Genomic DNA, 13,436 nt, shown 5'->3' with positions numbered 1-13,436 from the left:
AACCCCGCGACTTCAGAGTCCTTTAGTGTTCCTCAGATTCCCTGGTGTTGATGTCTTTCTAGTTTGTTCTTGTCCCTAAACATTTCAGCCAGCAACTTCTCTAATCTCCGAGAATCACGGTCTGGGGGAACGGAGGAGCCTCACGTCTCAGTCATGGAGATGACGGCTTGTCACTGATTTTGCTATTCCGGTCTTCTTAGGGATCAATTCAGAAACAATGAGTTTAATCACTAATCAATGAATTAATCACTGCCCAACACACAGCCCATGGTTGATGCGGAGGGAATCTTTGTGGAAATCTAACTTGGGTTGGAAACGACACAAGGTGTGCAGGAAAACCATCGAGGTATAGACAGCACACGGAAGAGTTCGGGCTAGCCGTTCTGTGCAGAGTGTCCTCTCCTAAGGACTCCAGTGGAGCTTGGGAGAAGCTTCCTCCTCCTAACAAAATCAAAAGGCCTGAGAAACCATGCCGAAACGGGCCGCTATATACTACATCCTCAGAGTTGCCAGTAGGACGTCAGCTGGGTTTGCATTCACGTGAGAATCTTTTAAGAGTGACGAAGTACAAACGTCACCAGCGTGCCTGCATTTTAATTTGTATTCCTCCTTGTCTCTTGTGACGTTTCTGGGGAGAGCAACCATCAGTGGCTACCATTAAATGGACTGCACTTAATAATGAAATGTGGGAATAAATACAGCCTCAGAAGTTAACTGGGGAAGGACACCTGGGCACGCATGCGCTGAGCATTTGCCTTAATTCCTGGCGACTTGGAACACGGGATAGCATGAGCGTGTTGTGTCTGGCTAATAAAGCAGTTTTCAGCTGTTTAATAATTTGAGCTCATGGTTCATGGGCCTTGGGCCAGACTCTAGCTCTTTGATCTGGAGAATATCCGGACGTCATTGCCATTGCGTACAGCGTGGGTCACGTGCTTTCAACAGTACTCGGGCACGGTAGCCATTAAGTAATCTGTTTCAGGAGGAACGCGACTTCATAAGTTTCAGTGTGGAATTAGTGTTGTGATCCTCTCCGTGTGAAGTTAGGCCTTGTGTGGTCTCGGAGAGTTAAGGTTTTTCCTCTGGACTGTTTGGTTGCCTGACATTGACGTGTACCTGGGCGGGTGAGGGAAATGTGTGACCGAGAACCGGATTCCACTTGCATTGTGACCGCAAGCGTGGAGCGAGCCAAGGGGTTCATCAGTTCGTCTCTGCTGGTTGCTCATGTCTCATCTGGTTGCTAAGTCTGTATTTTCCTGTAGTATCCCATCCGGCCTTTGTTCCCACCACAGGACCTTGGCAACTGCTTTTCTCTTCCCAGATCTCAGCATTTCTCACGGCTGTAGTTTGGTCTCCACTATTCTGTATGGAATATAGAATCTTTTCTCCTTAAAGTTAGCTGCAATATATTAACTGCCGAATCCAGGGAACTACCGTAAATCAAATAGTTCAACCCTTTCTTTAGGTCTTGGCTTCTGTGAGAGCTCTTACATCTTCATACTCCTCCTCCTGCTCCTCCTCCTCTTTTTCCTCCTCCTTTTCCTCCTTCTCATTTTAGATTTCTTTCTTTGCTCCGCCTCTAAATTTGAGTGATCCTGTGGGTTAGGCCATTTCTCAAGGTTATTAGTTTGTTCATCTTGTCAGCCGTAACTCCCAACCTGGAAGCATCCCTGAAGATCAGCCTCTGGAGCTAGCTCTCCTCTGGATAGCTACATCTATTCCCAGTCATCTAAAATCCAAACTATCCCAAAGGAAACACTTCTTCTTTAGTGCCACGTCCCTGTGTGCCACGATCCACGTAATAGCATTTGCAGTTGCCTCTCTCCTGCAAATTGTCTTAAACCAAGAAAGCTGTTTCTTATACCTTTGTTTGTTCAAAAGAATTTCTTTGCATTTATATACTTGTGTGTGTGTATGTGGTGTGTGTGTGTGTGTGTGAGAGAGAGAGAGAGAGAGAGAGAGAGAGAGAGAGAGAGAGAGAGAGAGACTCATGTACTGTGGCACATGTATGGATGTCGGGGACCACCTTCAGGAGTCAGGTCTCTCCTTTGACCATGCAGGACCCCGGGCTGTCAGGTTTTGACACTCACACTGTCTCTTGGGTCAGTGTGACTCTTCCTCAAAGTTATCCGACTGAAACAATATTTTTCATGAACAAGATTTAAAGTCATGTGCTTCACCAGATAGACTGGTTTTCTGGGTCTTCTCAGAGAATGGTGAGGAAAAGTTATTTTCCTCTTTTGTGGCTACATATTAATATTGTTAGATGGCAAACAAGAGAGTAAATGCTAGTGGGGGTTTACAGAAGCAATTTTATTAATTTAGCTTCTGTGAACTTTCTCCTACCCTGTTTCCAATCTTAGTTTATTGAAATATGTTTGAAGAGATGTAAATCTTTTACTCTTGTATTAGCAGGTTTCTTATTTAATCAGATTGGTTTTCTTTTCCTTACCACAGATAAATAAAATAAATAGTAAGATAATATGATAGATAAAAAATGTAGAAGACAATGAGAAACAATTAAAACAGTATCTCATTGTCCACCCCCGCCAGCATTTCCAAGTTATTTCTAGGTTAAAAATTCATGCTAAAAGCATGGGATTATATGGAAGCATTTTCTTTCATGTGGATGGACTATGAATAGTGCTTTACGTAAATAAATACATTATTTTATCTAAAGAGTAGACTGTTTATCTCATACTACAAGAATTTAAAGCTCTTCTATTGCTGATGGGTTAAATGCTTTATAAGGTATTGACTTTATTTACAAAGACCATAAATGCAAAACACAAAGCAAGGCTAGGAGCCATTCAGGGGCCATATAAACCCAATTTGGCCTATTTGTTTGCTCCGCAGAAAGTGATCATCCGGAAACATCAATGAGAATTCCAGGAGACTGAAGGGGCTGTGGTCCCCATCCGATTCTTGTGTTCTCCTGGACTGTGAGGCCAGCTTTTGGCTTAGGAGGCAGTGACATCACTCGGGGCTGTTTTATCCCGGTAGACTTCAGCCTTTTGCCTTTACTCAAAGGGAGGAAAGTTAGCTTTGTGGGGAATTAACATTTACTTGCTCTATCAGAGTCTCTTAGATACACGTTCTGGGTGATGGAGTTCTTTCCATCGTCTTCTAATTGGGTGAAAGCCGGAAAGAGCACACTTGGATGGAGACCAAACCTGGCTCCTCTTGGAACCTGCCCAAGCGCTGGCAAGGCTGGGCTTCACAATGCACTTATTACTGCAGACCAGACACACGTTGTTAACAGCTGTGTGGAGACTTATCAACAGGGGAGTCCCGTAGCCAACACGTTCATGTTTATCAAGCTATTTACCTTAACATTTCCCCTTCTCTAGGACGAATCTGCAGTTGTATTATTGCAGTGAATATGGTTATGGTTTATAGGTCACTGTCTAGTGGTTCCAAAAGAGACTTGAGTGTCGCTGTGCAGCGATACATCAAACGGTGTCCGTACTCCTTCTCCCAGTCTGCCCAAGCTAGAGCATCGCAGTGACAGGCCGAGGATCTCTGTCCAGGGCCAGGCATTGCTGCTTCTATGGCGAAAGTGGAGAAATGAAATCAGCAGTCTGACTCTTTTCCAGCGTATTTTAATAGGAATAATCTTGGCTGCGGCCATCACTAGACAAACTAATTACTTCTTCACACATGTAAGGCCCGTGTCTAGCTCATGTGGGGACTTGCAATCACTGCATCTTGTCTCTTGTGGGAGCCACATCCTTCTCAGAGGCCAGGTTTTTGTTTTTGTTTTTTTTTTTGGATTTTTCGAGACAGGGTTTCTCCGTAGCTTTTGGTTCCTGTCCTGGAACTAGCTCTTGTAGACCAGGCTGGCCTCGAACTCCCAGAGATCCGCCTGCCTCTGCCTCCCGAGTGCTGGGATTAAAGGCGTGCGCCACCACCGCCCAGCAAATGTGTAGCCCAGGCTGGCCTCGAACTCATGATCCTCCTGTCAGAGGCCAGGTTTTAAGGCACTTTGGGATATGTCTTATAATCACATATGGTTTTCAAGCCCAGGCAGGAACCTAGCGTTATGGGGCAGGGGAACCTTTGGTAGACTTGATAGGAAGCATTCTTCTCTTGCAGTGTTGTCTCACTAGAGGCATAGATTGATTGAAGGAGCTGTCGTCACCCAGAGGAGAGGCTTATATAAGCCATTCTCGCGGTGGCCATTTGTTCCCAGAGATAAGTGGCTTCTCAAGCCAGGAGCAGAGTCTCAGGCCACAGAGAAGGTTCCTGAAGTTGCTCACATAGTATCGAAGAACCAATGTGCATTTAGGGGAACGCTGATTCCCCATTTCCAGTTTTCTGGGAACTGTCGCAGGTTCTATGGCTCTGCTGACAACAATTATATCTGGAACATGAACTCGTGCACATTATTTTTCACGTGAATCTCTCTTTGGTCTAGAAGGTAGTCAAATGGTTAGCTTAAAATCTAAACAGTCTGATTTACCCCCACAATTCCGTTTCCCCTTTATTTTACTTGGTGGAGTAATCTCAGTTAGCAGTGCCATTAGGTTCCTGCTTTGATGGGGTGGAAAAATACACACAGCGTCTGATATTTCGGAGCGCGTGGGCTGTGATGAAGTTAAGTGTGTTCTAGTGAAATATCTGTGTTGAAACAGCTGAAGATTTATCATTGCTTTTTTTTTTTTAACTTAAGAATGGAGGAAATCGACCACTATGTGATAATTAAAAATAGCAACTTTCTGGGAAAGCAGGAGCCAAGTTTTTAAATGCCGCAGAAACACGGGGGTAGCATTCTGTAACCGAAATTGGGTAATTTATATCTGTGTCACTTGAAGATCTGATATGAAGTTGAGTCAATGAATCATCCCACCGGCATACCATAACCAAAGCAAAATTTATTTCCCTTTTGCCTGCAGAGTTTTAGCCAATTACATAATAAATCACCCTGCCTTTAAAGGACCTAGGATAGACAGGCTTATCTGGGCTGGATGGATTGTGTGATGCACCAGCCCCAGAGGGTAAATTCTACAGTGCTTTAAAAGATGCCAGCAATAAGACAGCCCGGATTGCGTTGCTTCTGCTTCTCAGTGTTGGGAGTGGCGACAGCATTAGGGTGTCTCAAACTGTTGAAGGTTTCTCTTAAATACCGAGGAGCCAAATATGAGTTGGCTTCATCCCGACTCCCAATATTCCAGCGGATTCCCGTGGCTGGTTCTACAGGCACCGTGGAAAAAGACACACAATCTCCAGAAGAGAATCTTTATAAGGACTTGCCATTTACAAACCAAACAGGCAAGGGCTTTTCTCTTTGGAGTATCGTGATAACGTTGAATCATAATATAAACATAATGCGTTCAAGTCTTACTTGAGACGTAGAAATTAAAATCCACAGAGGTTAAGTGACTTATCCCAGATAATATATAGTGAGTTGAATAAAGAAAACTTAAGGTCTAATTTTTGCCTTGAGGACAACGCCTTACAAAGCCTTCATACTCCCACCGTGCTGGTGTGCTTATGAGACCAAGTGCTCTGAGCACATTAGACATGAATTTTAGAAATATGTCCCTGGGAGGATAGTTTGAATTAGTAATGTAGTGGGGAACCTTATTAAACTTGATTAAAATGAAGAATTATCTAATTTCAAGTGGAAAGGGTCAGACGCTCAGAGTAAATCTGAGTTGGGCAGTGATAGGGGCAGTGGACGGTCCAGGACGAAGATGCAATCCATCACCTTGCAATTATGAGTGTTCAGAGGACAGGACCTGCAGCCGAGGAGGGACAGTAGAGAGAAGGGAGGAGCCTTAGGATGTGTGACCTGCAAGAACAGCCTAGTGGATGCTGTCTCAGGTGCCCGTGGTGGGCTTTCTTAAGAAATTGTCCCTACTGTCTCTTTAAGTGAACTGAGGCTGAGTCTTGGTCCTAATATTTATCTTAACTGGTTGGGCACCTATTTGTAAACCAAGTCTCCTTTGGAGCCTACTCATATGAATTCTCTCAGTAGCCTATCTTCGGATACAGTGTTAAGGTCAGTCTCAGGCTAGCTTCTCTTCGGATGACCGCACAATCTGGGCGGAGTTTGAGAAGTTCCTGAATTTGAGTTTCCTGAAAGAGAGTGATCATTCTTTTCTGCTTGTTTTCCAGGATCCTTCCAACCAAAAATGTGGCGGCAGGAAGAAGACAGTGTCTTTCAGCAGCATGCCCTCGGAGAAGAAGATCAGCAGCGCCAACGACTGCATCAGCTTCATGCAGGCCGGCTGCGAGCTGAAGAAAGTGCGGCCCAACTCTCGCATCTACAACCGATTCTTCACCCTGGACGTCGACCTCCAGGCGCTACGCTGGGAGCCCTCCAAGAAAGACCTTGAGAAAGCCAAGCTGGATATTTCTGCCATCAAGGAGATCAGGCTGGGGAAGAACACAGAGACCTTCAGAAACAACGGCCTTGCTGACCAGATCTGTGAAGACTGCGCCTTCTCCATCCTCCACGGGGAAAACTACGAGCCTCTGGACCTGGTCGCCAATTCAGCGGATGTGGCGAACATCTGGGTGTCAGGGTTACGGTACCTGGTCTCGCGCAGTAAACAGCCGCTTGATTTTATGGAGGGTAACCAGAACACCCCGCGGTTCATGTGGCTGAAAACTGTGTTTGAAGCGGCAGATGTCGACGGGAACGGGATAATGTTGGAGGACACTTCCGTGGAGCTCATAAAACAACTCAACCCCACTCTGAAGGAATCTAAGATCAGGTTAAAGTTCAAAGAAATCCAGAAGAGCAAGGAAAAACTGACCACCCGGGTTACAGAGGAGGAATTTTGCGAAGCTTTTTGTGAACTATGCACCAGGCCGGAAGTGTATTTCTTACTGGTGCAGATATCGAAGAACAAAGAGTATCTGGATGCGGATGACCTCATGCTCTTTTTAGAAGCCGAGCAAGGCGTCCCCCACATCACTGAGGATATGTGCTTGGACATCATTAGGAGATACGAGCTTTCGGAAGAGGGCCGCCAGAAAGGGTTTCTGGCAATCGATGGCTTTACCCAGTATTTATTATCTCCGGAATGTGATATCTTTGATCCAGAACAAAAGAAGGTCGCCCAAGATATGACCCAACCCTTATCTCACTACTACATCAACGCGTCTCACAATACCTACCTGATAGAAGACCAGTTCAGGGGGCCGGCCGATATCAACGGGTACGTGAGGGCTTTGAAGATGGGGTGCCGGAGCATTGAGCTGGACATAAGCGACGGTTCAGACGACGAGCCCATCCTTTGCAATAGGAACAACATGGCCACGCCCCTTTCCGTCCGGAGTGTTCTGGAGGTGATAAATAAGTTTGCCTTCGTCGCTTCCGAGTATCCTCTCATTCTCTGCTTGGGGAATCACTGTTCTCTGCCTCAGCAGAGGGTCATGGTCCAGCAGATGAAAAAGGTGTTCGGCAGCAAACTCTACACAGGGGCACCTTTGCCGTCCGAGTCCTACCTCCCGTCACCGGAAAAACTGAAAAATAGGATCATTGTGAAGGGAAAGAAACTGCCTGCAGAGTCGGATCTGCTGGAAGGGGAAGTGACGGATGAGGATGAAGAGGCTGAAATGTCGCGGAGGATGTCCGGGGATTACAACGGTGAGCAGAAGCGCGTCTGGCTCTGCCGGGAGCTCTCTGATTTGGTATCCATCTGTAAATCTGTCCAGCACAGAGATTTTGAACTGTCTATGAAAACCCAGAATTACTGGGAGATCTGCTCCTTCAGTGAAACGGAGGCCAGCCGGATCGCCAACGAATACCCGGAGGACTTTGTGAACTACAACAAGAGGTTCTTATCAAGGGTCTACCCTAGCGCCATGCGGATAGATTCCAGTAACCCGAACCCGCAGGACTTCTGGAACTGCGGCTGTCAGATCGTCGCCATGAATTTCCAGACCCCGGGCCCAATGATGGACCTCCACACGGGCTGGTTTCTCCAAAACGGAGGGTGCGGCTATGTCCTGAGGCCGTCGGTCATGCGAGACGAGGTTTCCTACTTCAGCGCGAACACGAAGGGCATTGTACCCGGAGTGTCTCCACTGGTCCTTCATATCAAGATCATCAGCGGTCAGAACTTTCCAAAGCCCAAGGGAGCCTGTGCCAAAGGGGATGTCATCGACCCCTATGTCTGTGTAGAGATTCATGGGATTCCGGCCGACTGCTCCGAGCAAAGGACTAAAACTGTCCAGCAGAACAGCGATAATCCCATTTTTGATGAAACTTTCGAGTTTCAAGTCAACCTCCCTGAGCTGACCATGGTCCGCTTTGTGGTTTTGGATGATGATTACATCGGGGATGAATTCATAGGGCAGTACACGATACCGTTCGAATGCCTGCAACCCGGATACCGGCACGTACCCCTGCGCTCCTTTGTGGGGGAGATCATGGAGCACGTGACCCTTTTTGTCCACATAGCGATAACCAATCGCAGCGGAGGAGGAAAAGCCCAGAAGCGCAGCCTTTCTGTGAGGATGGGCAAGAAAGTTCGGGAATATACCATGCTCAGGAATATCGGTCTTAAAACCATAGACGATATATTCAAAATAGCCGTCCATCCCTTACGAGAAGCCATAGACATGAGGGAGAACATGCAGGTAGGGAAACAGCCCCACCTTCCTCCGCTGTCTCTTTAATTCACACCCATTGAAACTCGCCACTGTTGTGGTTAACGAATGGCCGGTTTGCGGATGGTCGGAAATACCGTGCCGATCCCTGCACCGCCGAATTACGCTCCCTGTCTCCTGTGATAAAGCAGGTAGTTGCTGATTGTGAGTGCAAGGCAGAGTTTGGCCAGGTAGTGGTGCATCAATATAGCAAAAGGCTGGGTATCTTTCCAATGTGTTTAGCAGGTAGTAACGGACTGACAGGAACGTGTATATAAACAGTGTAGAAAAAGTGAAAAATAAAATGTGTGGATAGAGGCTGGTGACATGGCTCCGCTGGTGAGGAGCACTTGCTGTGTGAGCGTGAGGACCTGGCTCCAAACTTCCAGCATCCATATAAGAACTTGTGTGTGGTTGATGTGCCTGTAACCCCTTGCAGATTGCGGTTCAGAGACAGGAAGTGGCTGGGGCTTGCTGGCCACCAGCCTAGTACCAGGTTCGGTGAGTAAACCTGTCTCAAAAGAGTGAGGTGGAAAGAGAGAGAATAGGGCAGCCTGGATTGTCCTCTGGTACCTCTGTGGGACAATCATACCCATCTGATGGCATGTGTGTAGGTGTGTGTGTGTGTGCACGTGCACATATACACACATACACAATACACATGAACACACGCACCCCCTCATGTGGGCAGCATATAAAATACATAACCAGACATATACATGAGATTTCAAAGCTTATATGTAAAATACTTGCTGATATGAATATAGGAGAGAATTAGAAGTCAAATGTTCTAAAACTGGCTCCCATAATATTTTCAGTTATTTAAATGTGCACTAACAAATTCATAGCCACAAGAGAAAACAAAACTAAACAGACAAAAGTCAACACTTAAACTTTTAAAAAATATATTTAGCCTTCTCCTAGAAAGGTAACTCAATTGAAAGAACATGACTCCTGTTGTGCATCTGCCCCATGTGGTCCTGAACCAGCGACGGGCATCTCCCAAGATCAGGTTTTCTGCATCAGGCAGGACAATGAGATTTACACCGGAGGGCTGTGTGAGAGCTGAGTGGGAGCCGGAAGTGACTGCCCAGTGGACAGGAGAAATCCAGCGAACCTTTTCCTTCTTCGTGATGCATCAGCAGAGATGGAAAACCCCCTTTCCACGTGACTTAGCCTAGTTCCCTGAGGATAGCATTTTAAAGACCCGAGTGGACAAGTCCCCCCCCCCAAGAGCTTACGTTGCAAAATGAGAATCATTCAGTTTATTTTATTCCTTTAGGTAGCGTTTTTCTAACAATACTAACCCATCCAGAAGCTCTGCACTCAAGAAAGCAGACATGTCAGAAGACATTATCTCTCAGATCTTGCAGTTAATAAACAACTAAGTTAGACTTTAAACCCAAGGGCGCCTGATGCCAAAATCCACCATAATTCATGCAAAGCAGAACCATCAAGCTGTGCCTTTGTGAAATCTTAATATTAACTCCAAGAGAACGTCTTCAAATAACCAAACGGAGGGAGATAGTGCGGTATGAAACTCACAGCTTAGCACCTGCGGTCAGATTAGGTTTATGTTTGATTCAAGGTGGTTTGCTTAACCCCTTTGCCAAAACGAGGCTCCAGATATGCTATTATCGTTTATGTAATCTTTCCTTACATAAATTCAACATTACTGTAAAGCCCTATGTTAGATTACCTATGAGCAATTTCTATACCTCGCTGTGTTAAAATTCGGTCCTATGTATTTCTGGGTAATTCTTTTTTGTTTTGTTTTTGTTTTTTGTTTTTTGAGACAGGGTTTCTCTGTAGCTTTTGGAGCCTATCCTGGAACTAGCTCTTGCAGACCAGGCTGGCCTCAAACTTACAGAGATCCGCCTGCCTCTGCCTCCCGAGTGCTGGGATTAAAGGCGTGCGCCACCACCGCCTGGCTTTCTGTGTAATTCATAAACCACAGCCTCTATCCCATATCTGTATCCTGAGAAGCGTATTTGGCTGGAGTGATGGCTCAGCCAGAACAGTACTTGCTGAATGGGCATAAGGCCTGGAGCTCAGATCTCTAGAACTCTCTTAGGAGCTGGGTGTTGTGACAACCCTCCTGGGATCCCAGTGCACGCAAAAGGTTAAGACAGGGAGGGGGCTCTCAGGAGCAGGATAGTGAGATAGATCCCCTAAACCCAGGATTCCTGGATCGAGTAGGAGACCCTGCCTCAGTCTATAAAGACTGATCTGAGAAGACACCGAGGTCTATGCATACATGCCCCCACACGTAGAAACACACACGCACACACACACACACATGTATGCACACCACATGCATGTACACAAAAGAAGAACAGCTTATAAGGCTTTTGCAGATGGTGTTAATAATTCATGGTTTCCTAACAAAGTAGTTTGGATAAAAGATTATTTAGAGGGTAATCTGTAAAAAATATAAAAACACCATGGTAATTAATAAATCCACGAGACATCCGGTAGGTTAGAGGATGTCCATTATTAATAAATGTGAAGCAGCCATAATTTCTATCCCAAGTTACTACTCCAGCATTGAGCACATTCATAATAGCCTTGGAGCACCTAAAATGTGTCACTGTCTCGTTAAGGAAAAGAAATTAAAAAACACTTTCCATCGTGTAATTTACCCAGAGTGAGCCCAGATTTGAATCTTCTTTCTTGCCTTGTCTTCTGTCATTCCTCTCTGTCTGTCGTATGATCTCTCTCTCTCTCTCTCTCTCTCTCTCTCGTGCCCCCAGTGAAGAGCTTTTGCTGTGTGTTAATTAATTGAACAGTGCAGACAGCATCACGTGGTAAGGCTGGGAGACTTAACAGAGAGCTTTAATAGAGTTTTACAAGGGATTAACTCCCTCACTCCATCTGACCCCGGCTGACGCAGACAGCAAGCACACAAAGGCTATCAAGCAATGTCCATAGTTGTCTTTAACATTTATGCCAGATGTTCATTTTATAAGGTTGCGTTCAACCTATTTGCTATTTCCAGCATTTCTTACCATAACATATATACATACATGTGTTACCACCCTTGGATGTATGGAAGAGAAGAAAATTTCAGATTAAGCTATGAATTAGTTTAGGTGTAAAAGTTGATTATATGTGACATCAGCAAGTAAGGTTGGTTGTTACATTACTTCCTTAGAAGACCATCAGTCCTAAGAGCCTCAAGGTATATTACTAACTCTGGCTCTCCAGCCCAACCAAAGTTCCACTCTCTTTAAATATAAGAGATATTTTTAAAATATTATAGCACCACAGTTTTGTTAAAGATCATAATGCCAATAAGAAGATGCCAGTGCAATGCATTTTCTGTGGGCAGGGGACATTTCTAATGGGATGATAAGGTAATCTTGCTGGTCGGTCAGATGCAGTCAGGTGAGCAATGATAGCCCTCAGCCTTGAGATGCTAAGAGAGATGGCCGACCATCCCCTAGCAGGATGCATTTCTGAGCTCGAATGAGGGATTCCTATCTAGGCACTGCTCGTGTGTTGGTGGATTCAGTTGCTATGTTTGAAAAGTGTGGAGTAGCCTGGAGTCATAATCTCCTTTGTTTTTGATGGAAGTCTATGGCCATTGGTAAACACTGGAACCAACGGTTCAGGCTGAGGCTGTGAGTCACTGATCTGCGTTCCTTCTGCTTGCCACAGCAGTTGGGGTTGGCTGTGGTCCAGGCTGCTCTTCACGGCACTTGTCTCTAAGGGTGTAACTTGGCGAACGTACTTGAGCGTCAACCGGGAACGCAGCGCCCTGTGGCCAGACGGGTGACTCTCTGTTTTCTCCTCGTAGAACGCCATAGTGTCTGTTAAGGAGCTGTGTGGACTCCCTCCGATTGCCAGTCTGAAGCAGTGCCTGTTAACCCTGTCCTCTCGTCTCATCACCAGTGACAGTGCCCCTTCCGTGTCTCTTGTGATGAAGGACAGCTTTCCTTACCTGGAGCCTCTGGGTGCCCTGCCAGACGTGCAGAAGAAGATGCTGGCCGCATACGACCTGGTAGGCTATGGCTGTTGCAACTTCCTGTTTCTTCCCCGCGTCTATGGGAAGCCCTAAAAGCAAAGGTTCTTGGGTAGTAGTCCAATGACCAGGGCAGTGACTGCCGGTGAAATGTGGCCGGAAGTGGCAGTCAGCTCATCATTCACTAACCATCAAGCCCTGGGGAGACGGCTGGGGCGATCCCTGCTCTGACAAAGGGTAAATGACTTCTCCAGTCCTCGGAAGCACGCCCCCTTTTCTTCTAGATGATGTTCCCGACGGGGAGAGACTCGACTCTCAGGGCTGTTCAGTGATGGATGGGACAAGAGGCCCGCCTGGATGCCGTTCTAAGCTAATGATGCTCTTTGATTTTATTCTGACTATGTAATAGAATTTACGTAGTGATTAGATTTGGGGATAACTTTATTTCTGTGTTTCGTGCAGTAAACAAAATTAAAAAGCAAATGACAAAATAGATAGCAAAGCTGATTAGGTATGAATAAACATCTTGGCTGGAGGAGAGCTTGCAAGCCAGCCAGAGGAGAGAGGTGTAGAATTGCCTTACGTCAGTCAAAATTAACTTCTCCCCCATGCGATGCACGAAATTGTCAGATAATAGGTTAAAGCGAAATAAAAACTAAAACATCGTATCTTTTAAACAGCAACCCGATTATAGCTTAAAATGCAAACTTTCATTCAGAAATTTAGACAGCAGTTACCTGTTTTTTTTTTTTTTCCAAGTTCTTAGGTGCCCTGGTTCCTTTTATTTATCTCTTCTTCTATTCCTAGAATATAGCCCTTAGCGTCAAGTCTAAATGGCTACCCACACTCTACTTGCAACATCTGCATT

The 13,436-nt window shown here is 45.7% G+C and overlaps 1 protein-coding gene across 1 annotated transcript in view; it reads left to right on the top strand.

Moving 5' to 3' along the window:
* Positions 1-13,436, top strand: part of Plcl1 (phospholipase C like 1 (inactive)) — a 266,470-nt gene that overhangs the window by 200,492 nt on the left and 52,542 nt on the right. Inside the window, exons 2-3 of the mRNA XM_057758602.1 lie at positions 6,121-8,595; positions 12,404-12,607. Coding sequence (XP_057614585.1) covers positions 6,121-8,595; positions 12,404-12,607 — 2,679 coding nt within the window. The remainder of the gene's footprint in view (positions 1-6,120; positions 8,596-12,403; positions 12,608-13,436) is intronic.

This window comes from Chionomys nivalis, chromosome 26 (assembly GCF_950005125.1).
Source record: "Chionomys nivalis chromosome 26, mChiNiv1.1, whole genome shotgun sequence".
Classification (NCBI taxonomy): Eukaryota; Metazoa; Chordata; class Mammalia; order Rodentia; family Cricetidae; genus Chionomys; species Chionomys nivalis.
This window is presented reverse-complemented; position numbering and strand designations above follow the sequence as displayed.